Raw genomic sequence first — 24,677 nt, 5'->3', positions numbered from 1 at the left:
TATAGGCATTGTCAAAACTAGGAAATCAAATGTAAGCACAAGCCGCCATTGTTATGGCAGTTGAGCTCAGACGAGTAAGAAGAAAAGAGAGATCAGCGAAGACTTCTAGAAAGATAATGTTTTGGGGAACAATCTGACTATATTTTCATAGCATATCGTATATATACAATTATACATGTATGAGAAAATATACTAACTACCATCAGCTAATTACAAAAATGCCCTTACTAACCTACTCTTAAGTCATCTATAAGAACTATGGGTTCGAAATCAATGAATGTAATGGTAGTAGGGGTGTTCAAATCGAACCGGAAAACCGCACAAATCAAATCAAATCGATTAAAAACTCGACTAGGTTTGGTTTGACTTGATTTGGTATTGAGTAAAAAAATTCGAACCAAACCGACATATAAATATATAAATTTTATTTATATTTTAAAGACTTTATAGTGATTTTTCTTTAGAAAATGTAGAAATATTTGGGATCCTCTCATGTATTAACCTTGAAAACGTAAATTAACGAAAAATTATTGTTAGACGACTAAGAAAATAACTATCATGTGTTACTAAAAAAATTCTCCCATTAAAATATTTTAATAGTTCATATATTTATCAATTTTTTCCATATTTACTAAACATATATTCACTTATAAAAGTTTTATCTATAATTTTAATAAAGTAAGATTGAAATAATATTCATGTAAAAAAAAACCCGAAAACCCGAAAAACCCCACAAAATTGGACCAATCCAAACCAATATAGTTGGTTTGATTTGGTTTTGATAAAAATCGAACCAACCCGTTCCATATACACCCCTAAATGGTAGGGTAAGTAGTAGTTATGATAATGTTTTTCTTAAGACTCTCTCTCTTACTGTACTTTTATAGAATTTTGTCTAGCCATTGCTCTTCAAAGAGTATTATATAAGTTTTTCATAACTTCTTTTACTTGTTACCTTCTAAATAAAGTAGCCAAGGTTCACAAGAAATGGGATTGAAACTTCTCTATATGAAGTACTTCATAAAGTCTCACCTCCCTACTAAGCATATCCATGTAATTTAAACAAATTATATAGGGATGATATAGACAATTTCAGAATTTTTATTCATTGCCCAAAATTAAAATTATAGGTTTAACTGATTATTTTTGTCACATCAAAATTAATTTTAATGAAATTAGTGTTTGCCATATCCGATCTGTCTCATTCACAACTTCGAAACTCAATGTAAAAATTGCACGGGGTGTCCTATTTGGTCGCTCTCATTTAACCTATACCTATTTTTTTTTAAACTTTTAACTTGTACCCACTTTTTAAATAACTTCAGTCTCCTTTCTCCTCCTTCATTTCCTTCTTCTTCTTCTTCTTTCTTCTGCTGCTGTGAATATACAGTAATACAGATATTCATAGATACAGTTTCGGAATACAGTTTATAATGCTCCCTCTCTACCCACATACTCTAAATTAAGCTCGTAACTTGTCTGCTATATATATATATGTTTTGCTAATATAAAGATAATTAGTTATTTTTTTTTTTTTTTGCAATACATTACATATAAGATTGCAGGTTCTATTGTAGCGTCGAAAGATCCTCAAGTCTGGGATGGTTTGGATCCACATAAATGACTTTATTTCTTTAAAGTGAAATACTTGACTGTAGAAGGAGAAGGAACAGTTAACGGGAAAAGCCTAAGATAGGCAATTGGGAGGGAGTTGAAATTCTCAATATAAGATAAATAAAATGCATATGCACACAGATTGTCGAAATATGACCTCATGAACTAGCACAGCTGAAATGGGTAGAGAGGGAGCATTATAAAGCTTATCTAGGACAAAAACTTCAATTCTAGAGTTGAAGTTCGCCAGTTACAAAACAAAAATTTCAGCTTTAGAGCTAAAATTTGCCAGTTACAAAACAAAAACTTCAGCTCTAGAGCTGAAGTTCGCCAGTTACAAAACAAAAACTTCAGTTCTAGAGCTGAAGTTCGCCAGTTACAAAACAAAAACTTCAGCTCTAGAGCTGAACTTCAGACCCGTCTACTAGAATGCTGAAGTTTTGCGTGATTGTCTTTGATACTTCAACCCCGTATGCTGAAGCTATGCGAAAAAACGGGTACGCTTGCAATTTTTTTTGTAAAACGGGCACAAGTTAAAACGTGACACAAAAAGCGAGTATAGATGCAAATGCCCCAAATTCAATCTCGTTGTCGAAAGTGATAAGCCCAATTCGGTAGTTAGTTCAATCGGCTCATATTAGTTGCTCACTATATCCCAACTTATTAGATAAAATTGGGGGATTTGCATCTATAGCCAGTTTTTGGGTCACCTTTTAACTTATACCCGTTTTGCACAAAAAATTACAAGTGTACCCACTTTTCGTGTAACTTCAGACATATGGGCTTGAAGTAACAAAAATTTATGTTTGAAGTTTGAACTTCAGAATTTTTTGCCTGAAGTGTAGCCTTATCAAAGCAAAACTTCAGATATTTTTGCCTGAAATTTGGCCTGACTTGCAAAGGCAATCACGCAACTTCAGTTTCATAGTGCAATGGCAAACTTTAGTTCAATAAAACTACAACATGTTTTGGCTGAAGTTTTTGTTTTGTAATCGCTTAACTTCAGCATTCTAGGAGCTGAAGTTTGTTTTGTAATTGCTGAACTTCAGCATTTTAGGAGCAGAAGTTTGTTTTGTAATTACTGAACTTAAGCATTTTAGGAGCTAAAGTTTATTTTGTATTTGCTGAACTTCAGCATTCTAGGACCTGAAGTTTATGGTTTGATGCCTTCATCATCCCATGACGACCAAATCCTGATCTATTGTTAATACTATGTGTAAAGTGGAAACATTAGTCACAAAGTGGACTGTAATTCGAAGCTTTGGTGCAATTCAAAATGAACCTTTACTAGCAATAAAGTGGACAACATGTAGCATTATACCATATAATGTGCCTGTAAATAGGGCTCATTACTATGTGCCTTCAACAACATTTTGTCATTTTTATTCATACTGTTATTTCCAAGGCAGAGTGTCACGACCCAAACTGGAGGGCCATGACTAGCACCCGACCACACTTGCCCAGCACCAACGTACATTTCATCTAACCTTCATTATTATCTTTTAGGGCTGACGAGATCAATATAAATGGTAGACCTGGATCATGGACAACCAGCAATAAAATATGACGGCATGAACATACATAGCAGGGGATGACCAGACAATCAAGAAACTACATATAAGGTATGAGCTACCACGCTACTATGAAAGACTATACAACAAAAACTAGCCGACAAGGCATACCAAACTATACATGAGTCGACACCTGTCTATGAGCCTCTAAAGGAACATAAGTGCTGCAACATAGCTGGAACAGGGCCCCGACATACCCATAATGTCTATAACAAAAATGCATACCAAGACTAAGGCAAGTCTGGAGAAGGGATCTCGCCAATCACCGCTGAACTGGACAGCCTACTGTGGTGGGGGAGCTGCACCTGCCTGTCTATCAGGACCTGCAGCACGACATGCAGCGTCCACAAATAAAAGGACGTCAGTACGAATAAAGTACTGAGTATGTAAGGCAGGGAACCATAAATACGATCAGTAATGTAAGCAAGGATAGAGAATATACAACCTGTAACATCTTAGTACCTCTGAGGGCTACTTACATGAAATGCATGATACATATGTATAAATACATAAACCCTTAAAACATTCGCCTCTGTGGGCATCATCATCATCATATCGTACCCGGCCATAATAGGCTCGGTAAAAATATCGTACCCGGCCATAATAGGCTCGGTAGAATCGTACCCGGCCACGTGGAGCTCGGTAAAACCCAACTGATCAGTGGTTGCACAATAGGTGTCGTACCCGGCCAACTATAGCGTGGCTCGGTAGAGTAAAATAGATACATATATATAATGCATGCTCGACTCATGGAATCACATTCTAAACCTTTCGGAGTGACGTAAGGTCGGTATCCTCTGTACACGTTATTAGGACTAACTCTTCACTATGAACCTTATAAGAATCAGGAAGTACCAACAACATTGATAACATAAGAATAAGAGAAGCAACATTAACATCAATCGTTCCATAAGAGGGAAAACAATGTAAGTACTGCTAGCTTCTAAGAGTAGAGTATCTTGGAAGCTCGTTCATTACATTATGTACAATCGGAGTCGTGCAAAAGAAGGAAAGGGATAGCCTCACATACCTTGTATATACTGCCCCAATATCAAGCTATGCAATTGTCAAAACTCCTTAGTCTACAATAAGAGAAACGATACTATCGTTATCATTTAAGCGTCATAACTATTATGTATCGACCACAACCTATTTTACGATGAAACGGACAACACCTCCCCTATATATATGACCTCACACCATTCAAAACAGTCACCAAACAGCCCAAACAACATCAATAATAAACATATTGAGCCTCCCAAAATAGTCCACACACAGCCTAATCACTCCATACATACGACGACCACCGTAGTCGTGTCAAACAACCTGGAAATGTTACGAATAACTATCAGCCCATAACCCTACATATATATGGTGTTTCTCCACACCCTTCCTCCTCCAAAACTCCACAAGATAGTAGTAAAATACGCAGCCCAACAACAACGCAAAACAGTCCACAAAACAATAACATTACTACCAAGCCTTTCGATATATATTTCACAAGTTCTAGCTTCAATGGCTTAGCCGCAACTTGGATAATCTTAAATACATATAGAGTAAGAGGTTCCTTACCTTTATACAGAAATAACAACTCCAATTTGACCTTAAATTTCCATGAAATATCCCTCCAATGCTGCCACAACAACAAAAAAGCGAAACTAGCGATCAATTAGTGTTTTTCGGCACTAGAATCACTTTAGAAGGCTTGAAATCACCTAGGATTGATATTAAGAACATGAGGGAGTATTTACAGAACATAAACCCTTTAAAACAACCTCCCACACGAGCTGGAACGACACAAAAATGAGCAACAACAAGAAGAACAAGAGACTTACTAGCGCCACGGAATTCCCGACACTTGATTTGTGTTGTTTGCCCTTTTTTGGGTCTTGAATCTTGAGAGAACCTTGAGAGGATGTTCCTAGGGTTCTAAGGTCTGAAAATAGTGAGAATAAATGACTTAAAACGGGTTGGAGGCATCCTATATAGGTCCAAATATCTTAAACCGCCTTAGTGGGCCCCATAGAGAGGTGCTTGGCGCAGTCTAGCGAAAATGTGAATATCTCTCTACTCCGAGATCGTATCGATGAACAGTTTAATGTGTTGGAAACTAGACTCATAGATATTTAATTTGGTTGGTAGATCACCCCGTAATTCCTTGTAAATTATGAGAAAAGATTAGAAACATTTGACCTAATGTTTAAGTAAAATTATGAACCTAAGTTGCGACAACTTTTGTCGACTTTTGTTTCATAACTCGTTTGACTTCAAGACTTATGATACGGATATTATATGATTAAAATACCTTAATAAATGAACTCTTGAGTGTATTAAGCACCGCTAGATTACTTGAAAATACGAGTTACAACATCCTTGATTCATTTAACTTCTAATACTTGTTAATCACCCTTATACACTCTTGTATCACTTAAGACCAATAGGATTGACTTCTTATCATCTCAAAGATAATTCTTTCTTGGATTTATGTTAACTAATATATGGCATGAACTAACACATGTGGATATGGGTTGTAACACAGAGTTTTCTAATTTCTGGTGCTATTGCTATGATAACGATATTTTTAATTTATAGGTTTGTTTTATATTTGTTGTACTAAGAGAAATCATCTTCGGAATGCTTATGTTCCATGTAATGCGAGTGCCATGTGTTTGAGAGAGAAAAGAAGAAGAGGAGGAAGAAAAGAGTGCATAGGTCAGGAGGAAGAAGAGGAGGCTAAAGTTGTCAAAATTAGGGTATAAGTTAAAGAATTTTAAAAATATGGGTATAGGTTAAATGGGGCGACCAAATAGGGCGCCCCGTGTAATTTTTACGGTAAAATTGGGATATTATTACTTTTAGCCCGCGCCAGAAACTATTTACATCTGATAGCCGAAAAAGTATATAAAACTTGTATAATTTTTGTATATAACATATATATATATATATATATAATTTATATATTTTCCAGCTATTGTTTTTATTGCGCCTATACAGTGTCATTTTTCCAATAAAATTCACAAATAGTTTCTTTTTAGTTAAATGAAAAATAGTCACGGTCATAGAGTTTCACATTTTAGAGGTGAAACTCCTTGGACAATGTTAGGGAGTTTCACACGTGGAATTTAAAACTTTATGACAGTGTCTATTTTTCAATTATAGTGCTGAAAAATGGCTAGTCTGTACTAGTACTATCAATTTATGTGATATATTTTTCTTTTAAATTTGTTCAAAAAAAATTATAGTATATTTTATATTTAGAAATAATTTTACTTCAAATTTCATATTTTGCCTTTAATAAGATGACATATAATTACACAAATATAAATTGGGCCGGAGGGAGTATAAGATATTTCCTTAAATTTACTTAGATTGATTATTTTCGGTAGGAAACATTATTATACAAGAAAATGTGTAGTTACGTGGAAGACTTAATTCAACCACCAAACCAAAAAAATTCGTGGCACTAGAAGTAATATACTTCATAAACCAAAGGTAGGGAAATTACAAATGTATTTTGAGAAAAATCATATTGAACACTCAGAATTAGGATTCTTTATTCTCTTTTTCCTTTCTAACTAATTCTCTCGGTTTTATTTTAGTTTTGTTTTCTTGCATTATTTTTATTTTTAAAAATATTGTAAACTCCTAATGAGAAAAATCAGTTTTAGTTTGATAGTATTGAGAGATCCACTTGGATATGATGTTGATCTCTCTTGCCCTCACTTCTCGGAGCCATTCTGGATCTTCTTTGCTTGACCATCTAAGGTCCACATGATGTGCTCCTATAATCAAAGTGTAAAGAAAAAAACAAAAAAAAAAAAGTTAAAGATGATATATACTGCATAAAATATAGGGTATTTTAATAGAAAATTAGAAGAAAAAAGGAGACAATAAAGAATGAGATCTGTTACAACCTTCTTTTGCGATAATAGCAACTATGCTCTTAGATATATCCTTAAGGACCCTGTCAAAAAATATAAATACATAAAAGTAAACCTTTTGGATTTATGCAAATCTATATGCAAACTTGCATTGGGTGGGGTGTGAAGGGAGGTGGGAGGGGGAAGGTGGTTGATCCATGGTGATATTATATATATATATGTATATATATATATATATATATATATATATATATATATATATATATATATATATATATATATATATATATATATATATATATATATATATAAGTGGAAGGAAATATTAGGAGGACATTGATGCACTATTCCTGGGCGGAGCCAGAGTGTGAGATTTGAGTTCGGTCGAACCCAATTGTTTTTATTTAAACTCTATATTTGTCTTAAGAAATTTATGGAAGATGTACAAATTATTAATTTAAAATTCAATAAATTAAAAAAATTACCATTCTGAACCCATAATGTTCAAATCCTAGCTCTGTCTCTGACTATTTCGAGAATAAAATATGTTATGCGTACACAGAGAAAGAAGTTACTAACCCTCCACCACTCCATGGATCTCTTAGCCCATTAAAGAAGATGATGTTGCTCCCAAACCTTTTTAAAACTCTTTCAATATCCTGCAAATCAAAAAGAATTGTATATAAGTATTATTATAAGTTGGGCTTGGGCTGAAAAGTTCACATTCTGGGCCTATTCTCACATGGCCACCAAATTCTGTAGTAATCCAATCTGGTCTGGGCTTAACATCCAAAATTAATTTGCAAAATCGGACTCTTTCATTGTAATCCCATTCTGATGGTGGAAATATGCTCTCCTTGTTGTTCCCATTTGTAGGCATTACCATCTCTGTACATGCCTGTAGCACACAATAAAAAATTTAATATCTTATCATCATCTAACTGATGTTAATACTAGTTAACAACAAGACCAACAACAATGACCCAGTATAATCCCATAAGTGGGGTCTGGGGAGGGTAATATGTACGCAGACCTTACCCCTACCCCGAAGGATGGAGAGGCTGTTTCCAGGAGACCCTCGGCTTAAAAAAAAAAAAAAAAGCAACAGGAGACGATATATTAGTACCATAAAAATGCATAATAAAATAACAGCAATATAAGAGATATGAAATACAGAATACGAAATACGAAATAGATGGCTGGTATAGTAAAAACTAGCAGGTAAAGCCCTGCATCAATAGACGACCAATGACATTCTTAGTCTAACTCCTAACTGACTAGTCTCACTCTATTGTGCTGTAGAAATATTCACAACTTTCTCCTAACCTACAACCTTAATGCTCGACCTCCATAATTCCCTGTCAAGGGTCATGTCCTCAGTAATCCTAAGTCGCGCCATGTCCTGTCTGATCACCTCTCCCCAATACTTCTTAGGTCGCTCGCTACCTCTCTGCGTGCCCACTACAGCCAGTCGCTCACACCTCCTCACCGGTGCATCAGTGCACCTCCTCTGAATGTGCCCGAACCATCTGAGTCTTACTTCCCGCATCTGAGTATTAACTTAACTAGTTAATACTAGTTAAGTTATTTTTAAATTTAAAAAAGAGTCTGTTTTAGATTAAATTAAAAGGAAAATAGAGTTATATAAACTGAAAGAGAATGAGTACTTTTTATTTTTCTAAAAAATCAAATATTTTATAATAAATTCAAATTAACAAACAACAAATAATATGGATTATATAAATAATAAAAGTCATATTCCACAAAAATAAATTCTAGAAAAAAAAATAAGGAGTGAAACGGAGGCCGAAGTACAACAATAGCCATTTTTAGGCCCGTTATTGAAAATATATCTATAATTTATAATATATTTAAAGATTAGCCAATTTACCCAAACTTCAGGACTAATATATTTTAACGTCAAATATTTTTTAAACTCAAATTGGCAAAAATCAAATAATATAAATGTGAGAGAGTAATACCTGCCAAGTCCATCCACCTAGGCCGTGAGGATCCGAATTATCGTTTAGATTAAGACAAGTAGCTTTCCCAGTGTAGTTGTAATAGATATTAGCAGCACCATATAGCTTTTCGAACGTGTCGTTTCCAGTCTTTGGATCATCAATTGCCTTGCACATCTGCATTTATGTACAAAATTATTATTCATAATTGGTCAAAATCAATAATTTTGCTTTCCAATGTCACACCATATATTGACGTAATCGAAATTAAATATAGTTTACTCTTCTTTATATATATATATAAAAAGACAAATTTTATGCTGCAAAATAAATTCTGTAAATTAACTAATTCTATGAAAAATTACGAATAAAGGAATGATTAATATTTACCTTTAATTGCTACAGATGTTTTACTTGAGTAGATAATTTTTTCACTCAAAATTTCTTGTTCGGATTTTTCGAAAAGTTACACACCACTATTGTTAATCAAATTGTGGAAAGAGATCCATTTCCAATATATCTTAAAATGTGAGGTTGGAATATTCTTTTTTCTTGTTCTTATTGTTCAAATATGAAGGAGCAAAGCATTGGGGTCCGTAAGAAATTTAAAAAATAAAAAGATAAAAGTTGAAAATAATCACAAACAGATATTTTCAAAGTTTACCTAATAAATAATAATATTATTTTACCCGAGAAACTGTCAACCAGAAACAATATAAAGATAAAACATCTCAACATATTTAAAATAAAGAGGTTTCTGTAATAAAAAAAAAATTGTACCTCTTTCACTGGATACGCTGGCAACGGATTAAGGAAATTGGAAGGAGTTGGATAATCAGTCATGGCTGTGTATGTAAATGCCGTAGAGAGCCAATTTACAAGAGAATCTGGACTAATATAGTTCCTATAAAAATATTAAAACAAGTATATTAATTATATTTAGAGAATATGTATTGTTCACGTATTGAATATTGATAAACCCAACCCCAGCATTTAAATATTCACCTTACTCCATTTTTTAAAGTAACACCGTCAATATGCCATTTAATATCATTAATTAGTATTTTAAGTAATTAGTGTATCCCCACCTTAATTAGGCAATATTAAAAATAATTCTTACTTGCATATTCTGAATGACTTTCTGAGTTTCTTTAATCCACCGGTTGTTTTAGCCATATCTTCAATTTTTTTCCATGATCCTTTAATCACCTTGTAACAATTCTCACTTTCACCCTATTTTTTTGCACATATAAGCAAAAAAGAAAAATAAATGACAGAAAAGAGAAAAATACAGACCAAAATGCACCAAAAATTTCCATTTGTTAGTACATACAGAAATGTTTGTTTGTTATTTGATGATTATGATACCTTTGGTTTATTCTGAATATACTAGTATTCAATCATGAGAAACTTCCAAATTATATAGTTGTCCAAGACTTTTCCAATTTCTTCAATATTTAATCAATTGATGCCTTTTACATTTCAACATACATTATGTCATCTCATCCTGAATCTCATATTCATTGGCTTTTATTTTCGAGTGTATTCACTCCCACACTGGTTAGAAGAATAATTGATAATAGCTACATAAAACATATGTTATGTATAACTATTAGAAATTCGGTAAAAAGCGATCACATGTAGCGACCAACGTTGGTCGCTTATCTCAATATATCGACCAAAACGCGTCCAAACTGGCTTGGTCGCTATATTGGTGGTCCTTTTACACCAACTTTGGTCGGTACAATATTTTAATAATATAAATTTAGCGACCAAAGTTGGTCTGTATATTTAAATTACGATATTTTTTTAATTATTATAATTCAAAAATTAGCGACCAACGTTGATCTGTAAATTAAAATATATATTATTTTAAAATATATATATTTAACAATCTGGGTTCATAAGCGACCAACTTTGGTCGCTTCTTTTTAATTTTTTATCTTTTTATATATAAGCGACCAACCTTTGTCGCTAATTTCCAGAATTTTTTTTAATAGAGTAGTGACCAACTTTGGTCACTTATATTAAAATCTGGGTTCATTAGCGACTAACCTTGGTCGCCAATTTTTAATTTTTTTTAGATATAAGCGACTAACCTTGGTCGCTAATTGCCAGAATTTTTTTTTTTAACAAGTAAGCGACCAAATAGGTAAGCGACCAACTTTGGTCACTTTTCTGGGTAATAAGTTTGACATAAAATACCTGTTTTGGCAGCTACACTACCTGCCAGCATACCAAAATCCCTAAATAACAATATAATTCAATTCATAAACTACAATTTCAATACCAAAATCTCCACAACAACCCAACAACAACAACTTCCATTGCTTCCACCCAAGCTTTATCAACACAATAAGTTGGTGTAAAAGTTGGTTAGAAGAATGTGGATGAGCTTTCCTTCGGGTCGCTTATGTGTGAAAAGAGTTGTTAGGAAATGTAATTTTTGAGAAAATTAAAGTAAAGTTAAATATTTTTTTTTCAAAACGAAAGAAAGTATTTTTTTTTTTTTCTTGCAAGCATCCTTTTCTTCAAAATGAAGTTTTAAGAGTAGTATTCCTATAGCTTTTGAGGAAAGTAATTAGTTGCTTTTCTCACAACTTTAACACTTAATTATTATATATACTAGTTCGATCATCATTATTAGGTTATTGGATAACTCTATTTACCGAAATTTAGATAGATACAAAGAGAATCACTTAATTTTTTCACTTGACCAACATTTCTCAAAAAAGAAAAGCTTACCCGAAAGTCTTGGGTGATGATATTATTGAAGCTGTAAGGAGAAGTAATATTCTGAAAGTTGAGAATGGGTGCAGAAGAAGCCAAGGCTCCAATGGTCACATGTGGGTATTTTAGCCTAAACCATGCTGCCAACACTGTCACAAGAATATATTAAATGGTTGCAAATATATATCCCAAACCATTTTAATAATTGCAAAAGCTGCAAAGTGAATATTAGTATTAAATGCAGAAATTAAAGGGCAGCCAGCACATACTTCCACCATAGGAACCCCCAAAAACAACTACAGGTGAGTCAGTGGCAGTCAAATTCTTTTTCAGATCAATTATAAGAGTTGCATAATCTGCTAATGCCTGTGTAGAACTCAAATACCCTAATGTACTTGTGTTTGAATAGGCTATTTCCTTGTCTCCTCCATATGGTATTGACTTCCCGTAAAACCTATGCTGTAATACAACATACCAAAAAAAATAAAAAATAAAATACAACATACCAATTACCAAAAATAAATTGTTAATTAAGTGAGATGTTAAGAAAAAAAGACAATATGTATGTTCAGACAAATATTCTTATATATGATTAAGATTAGTAAATGTACTTTTAAAAGGTGTACAATAATCTTAAAAGACGGGTAATATTAATAGGAGGGAGTATTATTTTATTTAAAAGTTTAAATTGTGTCAATAGTAAAGCAAATGATGATTATAACAATATACCCAGTCTTATCTAACACCGTGTAAATGAGCAGCATTGATGCTGGCATTTAAAGTAAAGGGGCAGTCCGGTGCACTAAACTCCTGCTATGCGCAGGGTCCGGGGAAGGGCCGGACCACAAGGATCTATCGTACATAGTTAAATGATTATGGAAAAAAATATTGTGAAGTAAATTAAAGGCAAAACCACTTATAAATGAGAAATAATAGTCCTTCTTCGCTCTGTTTCAATTGAGATGACACAGTTCACTTATAGAGAGTCAATTCGATTGAATTTTGAAGTTAAATTAGATTAGTTCAACTCGGTATTTTAAAATTATAATTTAGATATTCAAAAACTATACGAAAATTACTATAAATTGCAATTTTTCTCATGTAAATATGATAAAAAAATACATTTTAAAATATTGATTAAACTTCACACATTTTGACTCTCGTTAAATTGGAACTGAGGAAGTACTATTTAGATCGAAAGAAGAGCGGTAATACCTCAATGAAGACTAGGAGGGCTTTAAAATGGGGAGCAATTTCAAACATGAAACCAGTGTTTTGAGTAAACCATTCAATGTCTCCTTCATTACCAGTGTATACAAAGATAGGAGCATTAGTCTTGGCACCACCCCAATTTTTGTCATTAAACAAATACCTTTGTTGAAAGGTTTGATAACTATCTGGATTATAATTGAAGTGGTCAAGAATTTGAGTGAAGTACTTTGTCTCATAAAGCTTGTTGCCTTTAGAGGCCAGAGAAAAGTAGAGATTTTCAGGTTGAACAAAGGAAGAAGAAGGGAATCTTGGTGGAATTTTGGCAAAGGAGAGAGAAGAAAAACACACAAGGAAGAGAACAAATTGGAGGAGAAATAATCTGATTTTCATGCTGCCTTTCTTCAGTGTTTTGCAGTTGGCAAAGCAAAGAAAACAGTGAGGGTGAGAGGGGGTGGTTACTGATTATGGGGCCAAGAAAGGAGAAGGGAATCTCTCAATAATTGTTTTTTTCACACATATTGGACTAGGATGGTAGGCCATGAAAACTTGAGAAAAATATCGTAATTGTCGTGAGACTCCACATCAAAATTATCATATTATTGGTCAAGAAGATAATGTAGGCTTTGGTTTCCGTGTCTATTTAGTGTTTCTTAATGTATTTATAATCTTTTATACATAAGTTGAGACATCATTCTCGACCTTATAACAAACAAGTTTATATTTTTTGCAATTAAGTATTAAATTAAGTTGACATGCAACAACATCCTAGCAAACTCGATATGTAACCTAAAAAACAAAATAATAAGTTGTTATAGAATATAAAAATCTTTAAATCGTCGTCAGTGTGATAGTTGACATTTCAACCTTATATAACCTCAGAAAGAATCGAGAGAAATTGACGGAATACCTCAATGAAGAGCAGGAGGGCTTTAAAATTGGGAGCTATATCAAACATGAAACCAACGTTTTGAATAATAAATCCAATGTCTGCTTCACCTCCAGTACATACAAAAATAGGAGCATTGCTCTTGGCGCCACCCCAGTGTTTGTCAATGAACAGATACCTTTGTTGAAAGGTCTGATAACTTTGTGGATTATAGTTGAAATGATCAAGAATCTGAGTGAAGTACTTTGTCTCATAATTAAGCTTTTGCTTTTAGAGGTTAAAGACGTGTAGTGGTGTCGAATATAGGAAGAAGAAGAAGATGGGAATCTTGGTGAGATTTTGGCAAAAGAGAGAACAGAAAACCACAAAAGAAATTAGGGCCGTGCACGGATCGGATCGGATCGGATTTAGTATATTTCGGATTCGAATTTCGGATTTTGGATTCTAGAAAATGCAATCCTAATCCGATCCGAATTATATCGGATCGGATCGGATTTTAAAGTTTGGATCGGATCGGATATCGGATCGTATTATTATGCCTCAAAGTTAAACTAATATGTATATTTTCTTTGTAAAAGAGGCAATACATTAAGAAAAATTCATGTTTATGTAATTATGAGAGTACTATGGTGCCAATATAGCTAAATCTAGCAATTGTAAAGGTAATAACTTGGAGGTTGATGTAAATTAAAGTGTAGTATTTATACATGTCCTAATAATTTCGGATTTCGGATTGGATTGGATTAAAATATACCAATCCGAAATCCGATCCGAAATCCGAAATTTTAATAAACATAATCCGAAATCCGAAATTCAAAATTGAATGGATCGGTTCGGATTTCGAATATCCGATCTGAATGAACAGCCCTAAAAGAAATAGAGGAGAAGAGAAGAAACTTAATCTGCGCTTCATGGTCCTTTTTTTCCACATAGAGGGTGTGCCTGTTTATGTGTCTCATATATAAAATCGAGTTTTCTTGTTGCCTTGTTAAGGATATTCTACATCAAAATTATCGGCTCTATACGAAAAAAGAAATAAATAAATTATCAACTAGATCTTTTTAACGATATATGATAGAAAATCTCTTCAGATCGTCTATGGAACTCGTTTTTTCTCGGTAAGGATAGGTACGAAGTCACTCGACTGAAAGGAGAGGGAACAACCACAACGTGAAAATTTTAAAGTTATATTATTTTAAATATAGAAATATCTTTTTTAGGGATAAAAGTAAAATAAAAGTGTGTCAGATAAATGGAGACAAATAGATATATATATATATATATATATATATATATATATATATATATGTAATTATATGCTTATAATTTATATCTTTTTATTTAGAGTAAATTCACTAAAGAGGTTGTGAGTTCGAGTCTCCCCAAGAGCAAGGTGGGAAGTTCTTGGAGGGAAGGATGCCGGGGTCTATTTGGAAACAGCCTCTCTACCCCAGGGTAGGGGTAAGGTCTGCGTACACACTACCCTCCCCAAACCCCACTAAGTAGGATTATACTGGGTTGTTGTTGTTGTTGTCACTGGACCCCCTTAACCTTATTGTTAGGGGAACAAGACTCCCTCATCTTTTAAATGGGACCGAATACCCCTTGAGCAACACTTTCCAGTTAGCTTTAAATTTTTATTACAAGGAAAAATATATTGTCATTTTTTTCTCCCTCTTTTTGCTTATAGGATAGACAAACAGAGCATACCAACTACTCTGTGGCAGAATGCATACATAATAGTAGTGCCTCTAGTTACATATAAATTTTTACTCCATATCGAAAGTCATGAGTTCGAAATGCTATATGCACCCCCGCCTACTATCAACAACTCACTGCTTTAATTAGAGTAATATTCATTGCAGAACTCTTGAGGCAGAAGAAAAAGAAGAGAACAGTATCCATATATGGAATGTCAAAGAAACGCAGGGCGATATGATCGAAAGTAACATGGACGTACTACTTCCACATACATATCTCTATAAACATTTTTTAAACTCAAGAAATTAAGTCCTAAAGGTTAAGGGTTTTAATGAAATTTCCTCCCCTGCCTCTCTTACTCAGCTCAACATTTATAAAAAGTGCTCTTTCTCCTTTTCATTTTGATCATAATTATAAGGTAAGCATCATCTTTGGTATTAAAAAGTCATTTTTCATGATAATACTTCTCATTAGAGAATTATTTCCTCATGTTTGGTAAGATGGAAATCACTTCCAAAAAAAGAAGAAAAAAAAAAGAATTTTCGTAAAAAGATAAAAAATGACTTTCATCACTTATGGGCAAAATTTATTTTCCTCACTAACCTATCTAAAATTTTAATTTGAAGGCACATGGAGAACTCAAAGAAGACACTGCTGTTTTAATAGTTAGCATATATAGTGAAAAAATGATTACTTGTAGTACTTTGTTCATCGATTGAATAGGGAACAAGACATTGTTGTATTAATAGTTGGCATACTGTAATACATTGTTGTATTAATAGTTAGCATATTGTATAGTGAAATAAAAAAGACTAGTCGTAGTACTTTCTTCATTGATTGAATAAGGAACAATTAGAATGTTGAACAATAATATTAATTAATATATAGAGAGGGTGGCCTTTGCCTTTGCCTTTGCACACCACTACATTCTCTCTTTACAATAAAAGATCAAGGATGGGCTGAAAAGTAAGCCAAAAGGCCCACCAATGGCGCATTAACGTAAGTAGTGGGCTCTGACTCCTGAAAGAAAGGCCTTGCGTCTGGGAAGGAATCAGTGATATTAGGCCCACCAACAACAGCACCAATCAAGCGATTTGGATTTGGATTTGGTGAGAAGAAATAATTGGACCCTCCTTTACACCCAATTTGGGCTGGATGGGCCGCCACTGATGGTAAAGAGCTGCCTCTGTGGTGAATCCTTAATGGGTAACGTGGACCATACCCCACCATGTATGACATTCTTTGAGGATTATCTCCAAGAATGTAATCCACCTGTAAGGCCCAAAATATAGTTTTATTAAAGATATGATATGATATTATATGCCCTTAACAACGGACAACAAATTAATTTTAAAAGGCATAGATAATGACTTGGGAAGGATGGATATAATAACAACAATAAATTTAGTGTAATCCTACGAGTGGAGTCTGAGAAGAAAAGGGTGTACACAGGCCTTATTCCGACTTTATGAAGATAAAGAGCATGTTCCGATAGACCTTCGACTCAGTATAGCGATAATATTCTTGAAAAGAAATACAATAATGAAAAAGAAACGGTAACGACTTGGAAGGATGGATACGTGGAACAGTGATAACCGCATATCATTATTACTTCCTCCGGTTCAAAATATGTGATTTTTTTGGATGTTGTCACACAGATTAAGGAATCCACCTTTTAGCATTAATTAGCAATAGAATTGACCATATTAACCTTTACTATCTCACATAACCACTCTTAACACATATTCCAACACTTATTTCATTCTTGAAATCTGGAATCTGGAAAAAATAATTAATTCATTCTTGAAATCTGGAAAAATCACTTATTTTGGACCACAAAAAAAAGGCCAAAAATCACTTATTTCGGACTATTTATTTCTTGCAACAAAATGTAATTAAGATCTAGGAGTTTGAAATGTGCAAATGGGCCCACGAGATTTTTCAAGAATCGCCTTTTAGGTTGTATCAATTCATTCACCGCAATTTGAGGAAATTTAAAGAACATGGGGTCCTTTTAATTTTAGTTGTATAGCGAGAGTGAGAAGTGACTGAAATAGCTTGTATCGTAATTTGAACTTTAAAACAAACATAAGGTGCAGATGAGAACATAAACCTTAACCTGTCTCATTCCATGATCTAATTTCATTGTTTCCAATCTTGGTCCTAATTTAAAGAGTTCTAAATTGGAAAAATTTCACGAATTCCTTAATGATTTATAAGTTATATGTATTGACAATGTATGAATACTTACTTACGGAGGTATTAGATAAAATAATGCAAGCATTAGCTTTATGCATTACTAATACCTTTGTTTGGTACATTTTTTCAACTTGTGACATTATCCTATACATAAGTAATGCATAGAAAATCATGGCATTAGTAACTATCTGAATATGGAGGGTATTTTTGTAAGCAACTATTTTTCTTAAAAATAATGCAATGCATTATAATTTTAATACACCACACCAGACAGTAGATAAAAATAATATTTGCATAACTAGTGCGTGCATTGCTAACTCATGCATTACTAATACACTTTATTCTGCACTATTCTTAAACACCCTACCAAACGACCCCTTATACTGAAAGTGTATTTCTACTTGTTGTAACAGGCAACCTGCCATATTTTTTAGGTTCTGAATCTCATTTCTTAGGAACTACTAATTATTTATAGTTATTTTTTATGTGGTCTGCTAATATAAGTTATTACTGTATAGAAGTTATGTATATTCAAACTTTCAAACAATGTTACATTGATTACCTGACGTTTGGCAATGTGTTTGAGGAGAGCAGGGGTGGCTGACATGGAGCCACATGGCACGGCATGATTGGCGTGGCTTAGATAATTAGAGTAAGCCAGCAGTAGGAAGGACAAGGATGTCACATGCTGCATGTTACAAACGCCAGGTTTGACAATGAGTCCACCTTCTCACCAACAACAACAAAATGACAAAACATTATTAGTATTTATAATACATTGTAATTCACTCACGGTTCTTTCATATTATTGTTAAGTAGTATATCTTCTGCATTCACTTTTCGAAAGTGATAAGCAACCCCACTTCCAACCGAGAGGTTGTGAGTTCGAGTTTTCCCAAGAGTAAGGTGGGAAGTTCTTGGAGAGAAGGATGTCGGGGGTCTATTTGGAAACAGTCTCTCTACCCTAGGGTAGGGGTAAGGTCTGCGTACACACTACCCTCCCCAGACCCCACTAAGTGGGATAATGCCTTAATACCTGGAGAATATTGCACTTGGGGATGAGAAATTCCAGGTAGTATTGAGCAGATGAATGCATCTGCATTTACTTGAAAGGATTTCAGATCGGGTGCTCTTCCCATCAACACCTCCTGTCAAAATGTTAAACATTATTAGTACTCTTAATTATACTCCCTCCTGTCCATGACTTTTTAACTTTTGGCACATCCCTTAAAAAAATATTAATTCCTAGAGAAAAAAGGTATTTCAACTAAATTACCCTTAATTAAAATTTGTATACTGTTAACTTGACACTTTGGAATATGTAAATAAGGGCAAATCTTGAAAAAATAAAGTTAATACTTTTTTGATAATATAAAAGGACACTTATTTTGGACTAACTGAAAAGGCAAAAAAAGTACTTATTATGAACCAAAGGGAGTATTTTGTTTCGATCGCTCCCCTACGTGGGTCCTCAATAACCTATTAAAACTTGAGGTAAACAACAAAAAACCAAATAACAACATACCCATTGTAGTCCAACTTATGGTAAATAAGAGCTAATAATAATATTACTCCTAGTAAATTAATTCTTGATAAGGAGAATCTAGCTAGTTTTGTTGGTTGGAAGAAAAGCTAAGAAGAATCTAAGCACAGTTTACAAGCCAGCAGTTGTCAGATACGCTGTGGGCAAAATTTTACTTATAAAAGGAACCAATAGGAGAATTAAATATTACTATGCCAAATTAAAATGACTGTCAAAACTGGAGGAGAAAACCCCTTACCCTTATAATGGTAAGTCATAATCACACTGTTTTCGAAAAATATAAAGCAGACAGTTGCCACTTGTATTATATCTCTGTGTATAGGTAAGATAAGCAACTGACCTCCCACAACTTTTAGCACATGCTTACTTACACCAGTAAAGTCACTGACCCAAGTTGGACAATTTTCTTACCATATACCCATTACTTGAAAGAGTACTCCCAACCTCTCTCTTTTTTGGGTCATTTTAATTTTATCTGTTTTTTGCATATATACACTTCACATGGAGCACTTCTGTAGGTTTCATCTTTCATGTCATCTTTTTTCCTACTTTCATTTTAAATATCTTTGGCTTTAATTTATGTTTCCTCTTGAATTCCCATTTTCCCTAGCATTTTATTGCTTAATTCAGTTCCCGGTTTTAATTTAAATGAAATTGTACACTATTTGACTAATACTTTTGATAGCTCATTCCATTCCATGAATCACATGACATTGTAAAAAGTTGAATAATTTAAACCATTTTTTCTTGAGCTTTTATAGGTTTTAGTATGATATTTTTTATAGGATAATTGCAGGGTAACGATAATTGTCAAGTAAATTTTTATTTGTCTAAATATTACTCCCACCGATCTACAATAAGTGACCAATTTGCTTTGGGCACACCCATTAAGGAAATAATAAATTCTACACGAAAATAGTTAGTGTGACTAACTACCCTTCATTAAATGTTGCATCGTAGTTATAGTAGCACTTACTTCTCTCGTAAATGTGAAGAGTAAATGACTTTTTAGGAATACGTATATAAGGATAATTTTGAAAAAATAAATTAATTTTTTTTTTATTATATAAATGGACAATTATTTTAGACCAAAATAAAAAAAGCAAATTGATTACTTATTGTGGACCGGATGGAGTAGTTACAAATATCCTGTGAATTACTTCAGGTAAGGACACTACCTTAAAAAAATACTCTTTATGTATCATTTTAGAAGAGTTTAAGATAAAAAAGAAAGACTTTTTAAATTTGTGGTATTAAAAACTTAATGGGATAAAACCTTTGCAAAGCTATGACATTTGTGTAACTATAAAAATTTCTTATTAAGAATAAAATGAATAAAATAAAGAGTTTAAATCTGAATTATTTTCAATTATAGAAATATATAAAAAAAAATTAAAATAAACTAATAAAAAAAATTTATCATTGAGACGGAGGTATTGTATTGTCAAATAAAACACATGGAGCCCATAACGTAAACTAGCTATCATGTGAAATTATCACAACTGCTCTAATTTTCAAAGAACAATAACCAAGGAGGACCCCACCAATGGATACATTGATATAGATAATATATCTACACCATGTGATTGGCAGTCATTTTTTCTGAACAAGTCAAGAATAGATAATCACAGTACCAGAAGAATATATCTAAGTCATAAATGAGACAAGGATTTGATAAGTACTGTACAGACACTAGAAAGAAACCAATACCAGTGTATATAGGGAACCAAGAAAAAGACGAATATGAAATGAGTAGTGGATTAGTTAATAAGTGATGTAAGTAATATTTCCTTATCCAGGTTATTAATTAAGTCTAGAACAGACTAACCTTGGAAATGAGGACATTAATCCCTGCGTGTTTATTATCCCAACCGAATTCATTAATTGTGTCTCCAGCTCTTAATATAACCTCGTTTTTCACTATGTACTCTCTGTATTGGCGCCTCCTTGTTGCTTTATGTAGCCACGCCGCACCCCAAAGCAATTCGTCCTGTTTAATATAAACCATAACCAACAAGATTTATATACGCTGATAATATAAAAATTAATTCTGATTAACTTAATCAACGACCAAAATGATTTTCTTCATAAAACTAAAGTTACCTGGTATCCATCAAAATCACAGTAAAAAGGGCAAACTGCAGAGTGCAAACTGGAGCTGTATGCACCTCTGTGCCTGTTGGCAAACTCGAAAACCTACAAAACAAGCGACCGTTATAATACAACGGTCATATTATATATCTTTTCCTTCATCTGCGGTTGATAGTGATATTTGGAAAGTGGTGACGGTGTTTTTACCTAAGTTATACTGATCATGTAATCTTATTATTTCCAAAAGCAAGATCTTGATATATATAATGACCCTCCCCCCCCCCTCCGGGGGGCTTTGTTCACACCATCTATTCACATGCAAAATGACTATGGTTACACGAAATAACTATGTCCACAGTACTAACTTAGCTTTAGCTTGTCAAAATGAAAAAAATAAAGAAAAGTGTTAGTAATATCCCTTCTATTTTTGAGGAAATTCTAGGAAAAGCAAGTGCAAACCCATCCTGGTAAATCCCAAAGGCAGAATTAGTTACACGTATAAGACCAATTACCAGTATGGGGAAATTCTTGGGAGGCGCCAACAAACTTATTTAATGTTTGTTACCAGACCAATATCCAGAAAAGGACACCAACACAACACTTCCCAACGCATTTCGCTTTTGAGACTTTAGAGAATAAATCCACACTTTATGGACCTATCCTTGATTTGCTAAATTATATTATTTCACTCTCTTAAACTTTATGTCAATACTTACTAATTACACCCGAGAATGTAGGATAATCTCATGCAACAACACATTAAGACACTTTTTTTAAAATAAAATGTCAATATTAACCTAAGTAGCTTAAAAGTGTATAGTTGTACGTACATTTAATATTTACATTGCAAACAACTATTATTCCGAAACAAAAGAAGCAAAAAGTAGAAAAGCGAAAAGCGAAAAGCTAAAAACAGTACAGAAAAGGCCAAAGAGAAACAGCATAACTTACTTTAACGGCACGATCAAGTAGGAGACTAGAGTAAGAAGAGTCAAGTGACCGGAAAACAATCGAGGCGGCGGCTAAAGCGGCAGCGATTTCACCGGCGACGTCTGATCCGGGATGATTCTGGTCAATCTTGTAAACAGTTCTCAAAGTGTCCATATCTTCTGGCCTTTCCCAACAACTATGGTCAGAAAATGCATCACCCACTTGTACATATATGACGCCTTCTTTAGCCGTGGCTTTTAACAAGAAATCCGTCGCCCATTTCACTGCTTTCACGGCGTTTCCAAGCTCACTACCGATGTTCCTTTTGAAGTCTATTATGCTCCACGACAACAATGTAGTAGTGAACGCCATTGGAAACACGAATTTGACGTTGTCTCCGGCATCATAGTAACCTCCTGTCAAGTCCACCTGTACAAAATGTCACGTGTAATTTAGGTCGATTAATAACCAATTCTATCCTGTGGGCACTAGCAAAATTATATTGTATTAGTAAATAAAGTTTTTGTTTTATGTATATTTACTATATATTGTCTCTTTGACTTTTCCGTTATCTAATTGTTTATATTTTGACACAATTTAGTAAAAATTCTAGCTCCATTTACACTCCAACTAGCTAGGGATTGAGATATTATAATTGTTACTTACTCCGGCGGAGGCGCCATCGTGCAAGGCGGAGTCTTTACGCCACTTAATACGTTGGTCGGGCGGAAGTTTGCCGGAGCGTTGGCCTTCGAAGAAGAGGATGCTTTTTCGGAGGGCGTCGCGGTAGTCATGGCCACCGGCAGAGCAATGCCGGAGGAGATTGACGGAGAGGAAGAAAATGAGAGCTAGAGTGAGGGGAAATGACGGGAAACCTGCCGGAAAGCAGCAACTATTTCGCGCCATATTTAGTTGCTCGAGACTACTCACAAGTAAAGAGGTCTACGATATAAGACCGTTTTATATAGGGGGGGAAAGTGAGAAAGTAGTTGTGTCATTGGATTCCTGGGGCTACACCAATAGGGTCATTACACGTGGTAGAATGTCAGTGGATGTGGTTGAGAAACCGATGAGGAGAGTTTTGACCGTTTTCTACGAACCGGTTTGACCGGTTCTTTATTTTTTGGCTGGACCGGGTTAGATATGGCTGGAATTTTCCTTTATCCTTTTTGCTTTCTTGTTAGCACCAGAAGATTAATGCTATGGAGGTGAAACAACTAACAAGACTTTTTTGTTTACTTTTTTTGGTGAAACAAGATTTAATCACAATTACTAAGATTGAGCTAGAAAATCACAATTAGCTAAATGACGAGGTTCTGCCGGGCGACTCACGAAGAGGCTTAAAGCCAAACTTGAATGAAAAATCTTAATTTATTTATTTATGAAAGATTATTATAATTTTTATCTGAAACCTATTGTGTTAGCTTTTGTAGATACAAGCCATTAATAATTCTTCTTCAATGGGTAATAAGACTAATCTTAATTTAAGGTAAAATTTTATAAATTTTAATTTTGAAAATTTTTTTTATTGAGAGAACTGTTACAAGAATTATTAAAATTATTCTATAAATAATATTGTTTAACCAAAAAGTGGGATTTCCGTCAAAGCGATAACTTAGAAGAACTCGGGTTACTGATAATCAAAAAAAGTATAGAAGAAAGTAATTTTACTAGCAATGATATAATCAGAAGAAAACAAGTAAACCAGTATATTCAAATAGTTTTTCGTGTGTCTTAATTGACCCACTCTCCCCCTTTTATAGCTATTTTGGGGATATGCATTTTGCCTTTGTCATAATAAGGTCATTATGGACAATTAAAGACATTAAATGCTACGTTACATAATCATTGCATTTAATACAGATTCTCTAAAGTTTTTAGTATTTAAGGCTCAATAAATATTGTATCTATGCTCCCATGTAGTGTCAGATTCATTCCCCTTAATTCTTGGACTTAAATAATTACGAGCGTTGAGTCTTTTACATAACCGCTTGTGCCACTTCCTTTGCCTCTGCTCGTATCTGTTGCAACTCGTGCCTCTTTGCTAGTTGTAACTCTTTGACCAGTCTATGTATCATGACACGTCATCTTTACACCACTTTAATATGTAAACTCAATTTTTTCCAATACAAATAGTCCCCCAACTTGCCATTTATTCATCGATTAAATATTTGGGAAGTAATTTCATTAAAAATGAGGATTTTTGTCACCATTAATGTTATGACAGAATCGATGCTTTAATTGTCACTTCCATTTAATACTCTTCACACGTGTCATCTTTTCATTAGTTCTGCAATTTTGCAGCACTTTTTAAGGCTTTTTCACAACTTCACTATTCACGAAGCATCAATTATCATT

At 33.7% G+C, this 24,677-nt stretch overlaps 2 protein-coding genes across 4 annotated transcripts; both read right to left on the bottom strand.

Annotated features, from left to right (window-relative positions):
- Nucleotides 1-6,534: 6,534 nt before the first annotated feature.
- Nucleotides 6,535-13,545, bottom strand: LOC104247163 (uncharacterized). 3 transcript variants are annotated; one of them, XM_070150928.1, is made up of 11 exons: nucleotides 12,973-13,542; nucleotides 12,027-12,216; nucleotides 11,773-11,906; nucleotides 10,148-10,260; nucleotides 9,808-9,931; nucleotides 9,049-9,204; nucleotides 8,400-8,615; nucleotides 7,809-7,964; nucleotides 7,646-7,725; nucleotides 7,100-7,149; nucleotides 6,535-6,967 (listed from the first exon to the last, which is right to left on the bottom strand). In XM_070150928.1, exons 1-11 carry the CDS (start codon nucleotides 13,357-13,359, stop codon nucleotides 6,831-6,833), a joined length of 1,743 nt encoding a protein of 580 aa, XP_070007029.1. In that variant the 5' UTR covers nucleotides 13,360-13,542; the 3' UTR covers nucleotides 6,535-6,830. The 3 variants fall into 3 exon arrangements, with proteins under 3 accessions (XP_070007029.1, XP_009801420.1, XP_070007030.1); XM_009803118.2 differs by lacking the exon at nucleotides 8,400-8,615 and having other exon boundaries at nucleotides 12,973-13,535; XM_070150929.1 differs by lacking the exons at nucleotides 6,535-6,967; nucleotides 7,100-7,149; nucleotides 7,646-7,725; nucleotides 7,809-7,964 and adding an exon at nucleotides 8,017-8,148 and having other exon boundaries at nucleotides 12,973-13,545.
- A 2,806-nt stretch (nucleotides 13,546-16,351) lies between these two features.
- On the bottom strand, nucleotides 16,352-23,247 carry LOC104247162 (endoglucanase 8-like). Its single transcript, XM_009803117.2, has 7 exons — nucleotides 22,986-23,247; nucleotides 22,341-22,748; nucleotides 21,402-21,494; nucleotides 21,127-21,288; nucleotides 18,792-18,903; nucleotides 18,318-18,481; nucleotides 16,352-16,828 (listed from the first exon to the last, which is right to left on the bottom strand). Exons 1-7 carry the CDS (start codon nucleotides 23,223-23,225, stop codon nucleotides 16,505-16,507), a joined length of 1,503 nt encoding a protein of 500 aa, XP_009801419.1. The 5' UTR covers nucleotides 23,226-23,247; the 3' UTR covers nucleotides 16,352-16,504.
- Nucleotides 23,248-24,677: the final 1,430 nt, after the last annotated feature.

The sequence above is a fragment of the Nicotiana sylvestris genome, chromosome 7 (assembly GCF_000393655.2).
Source record: "Nicotiana sylvestris chromosome 7, ASM39365v2, whole genome shotgun sequence".
NCBI classification, from domain to species: domain Eukaryota; kingdom Viridiplantae; phylum Streptophyta; class Magnoliopsida; order Solanales; family Solanaceae; genus Nicotiana; species Nicotiana sylvestris.
This window is presented reverse-complemented; position numbering and strand designations above follow the sequence as displayed.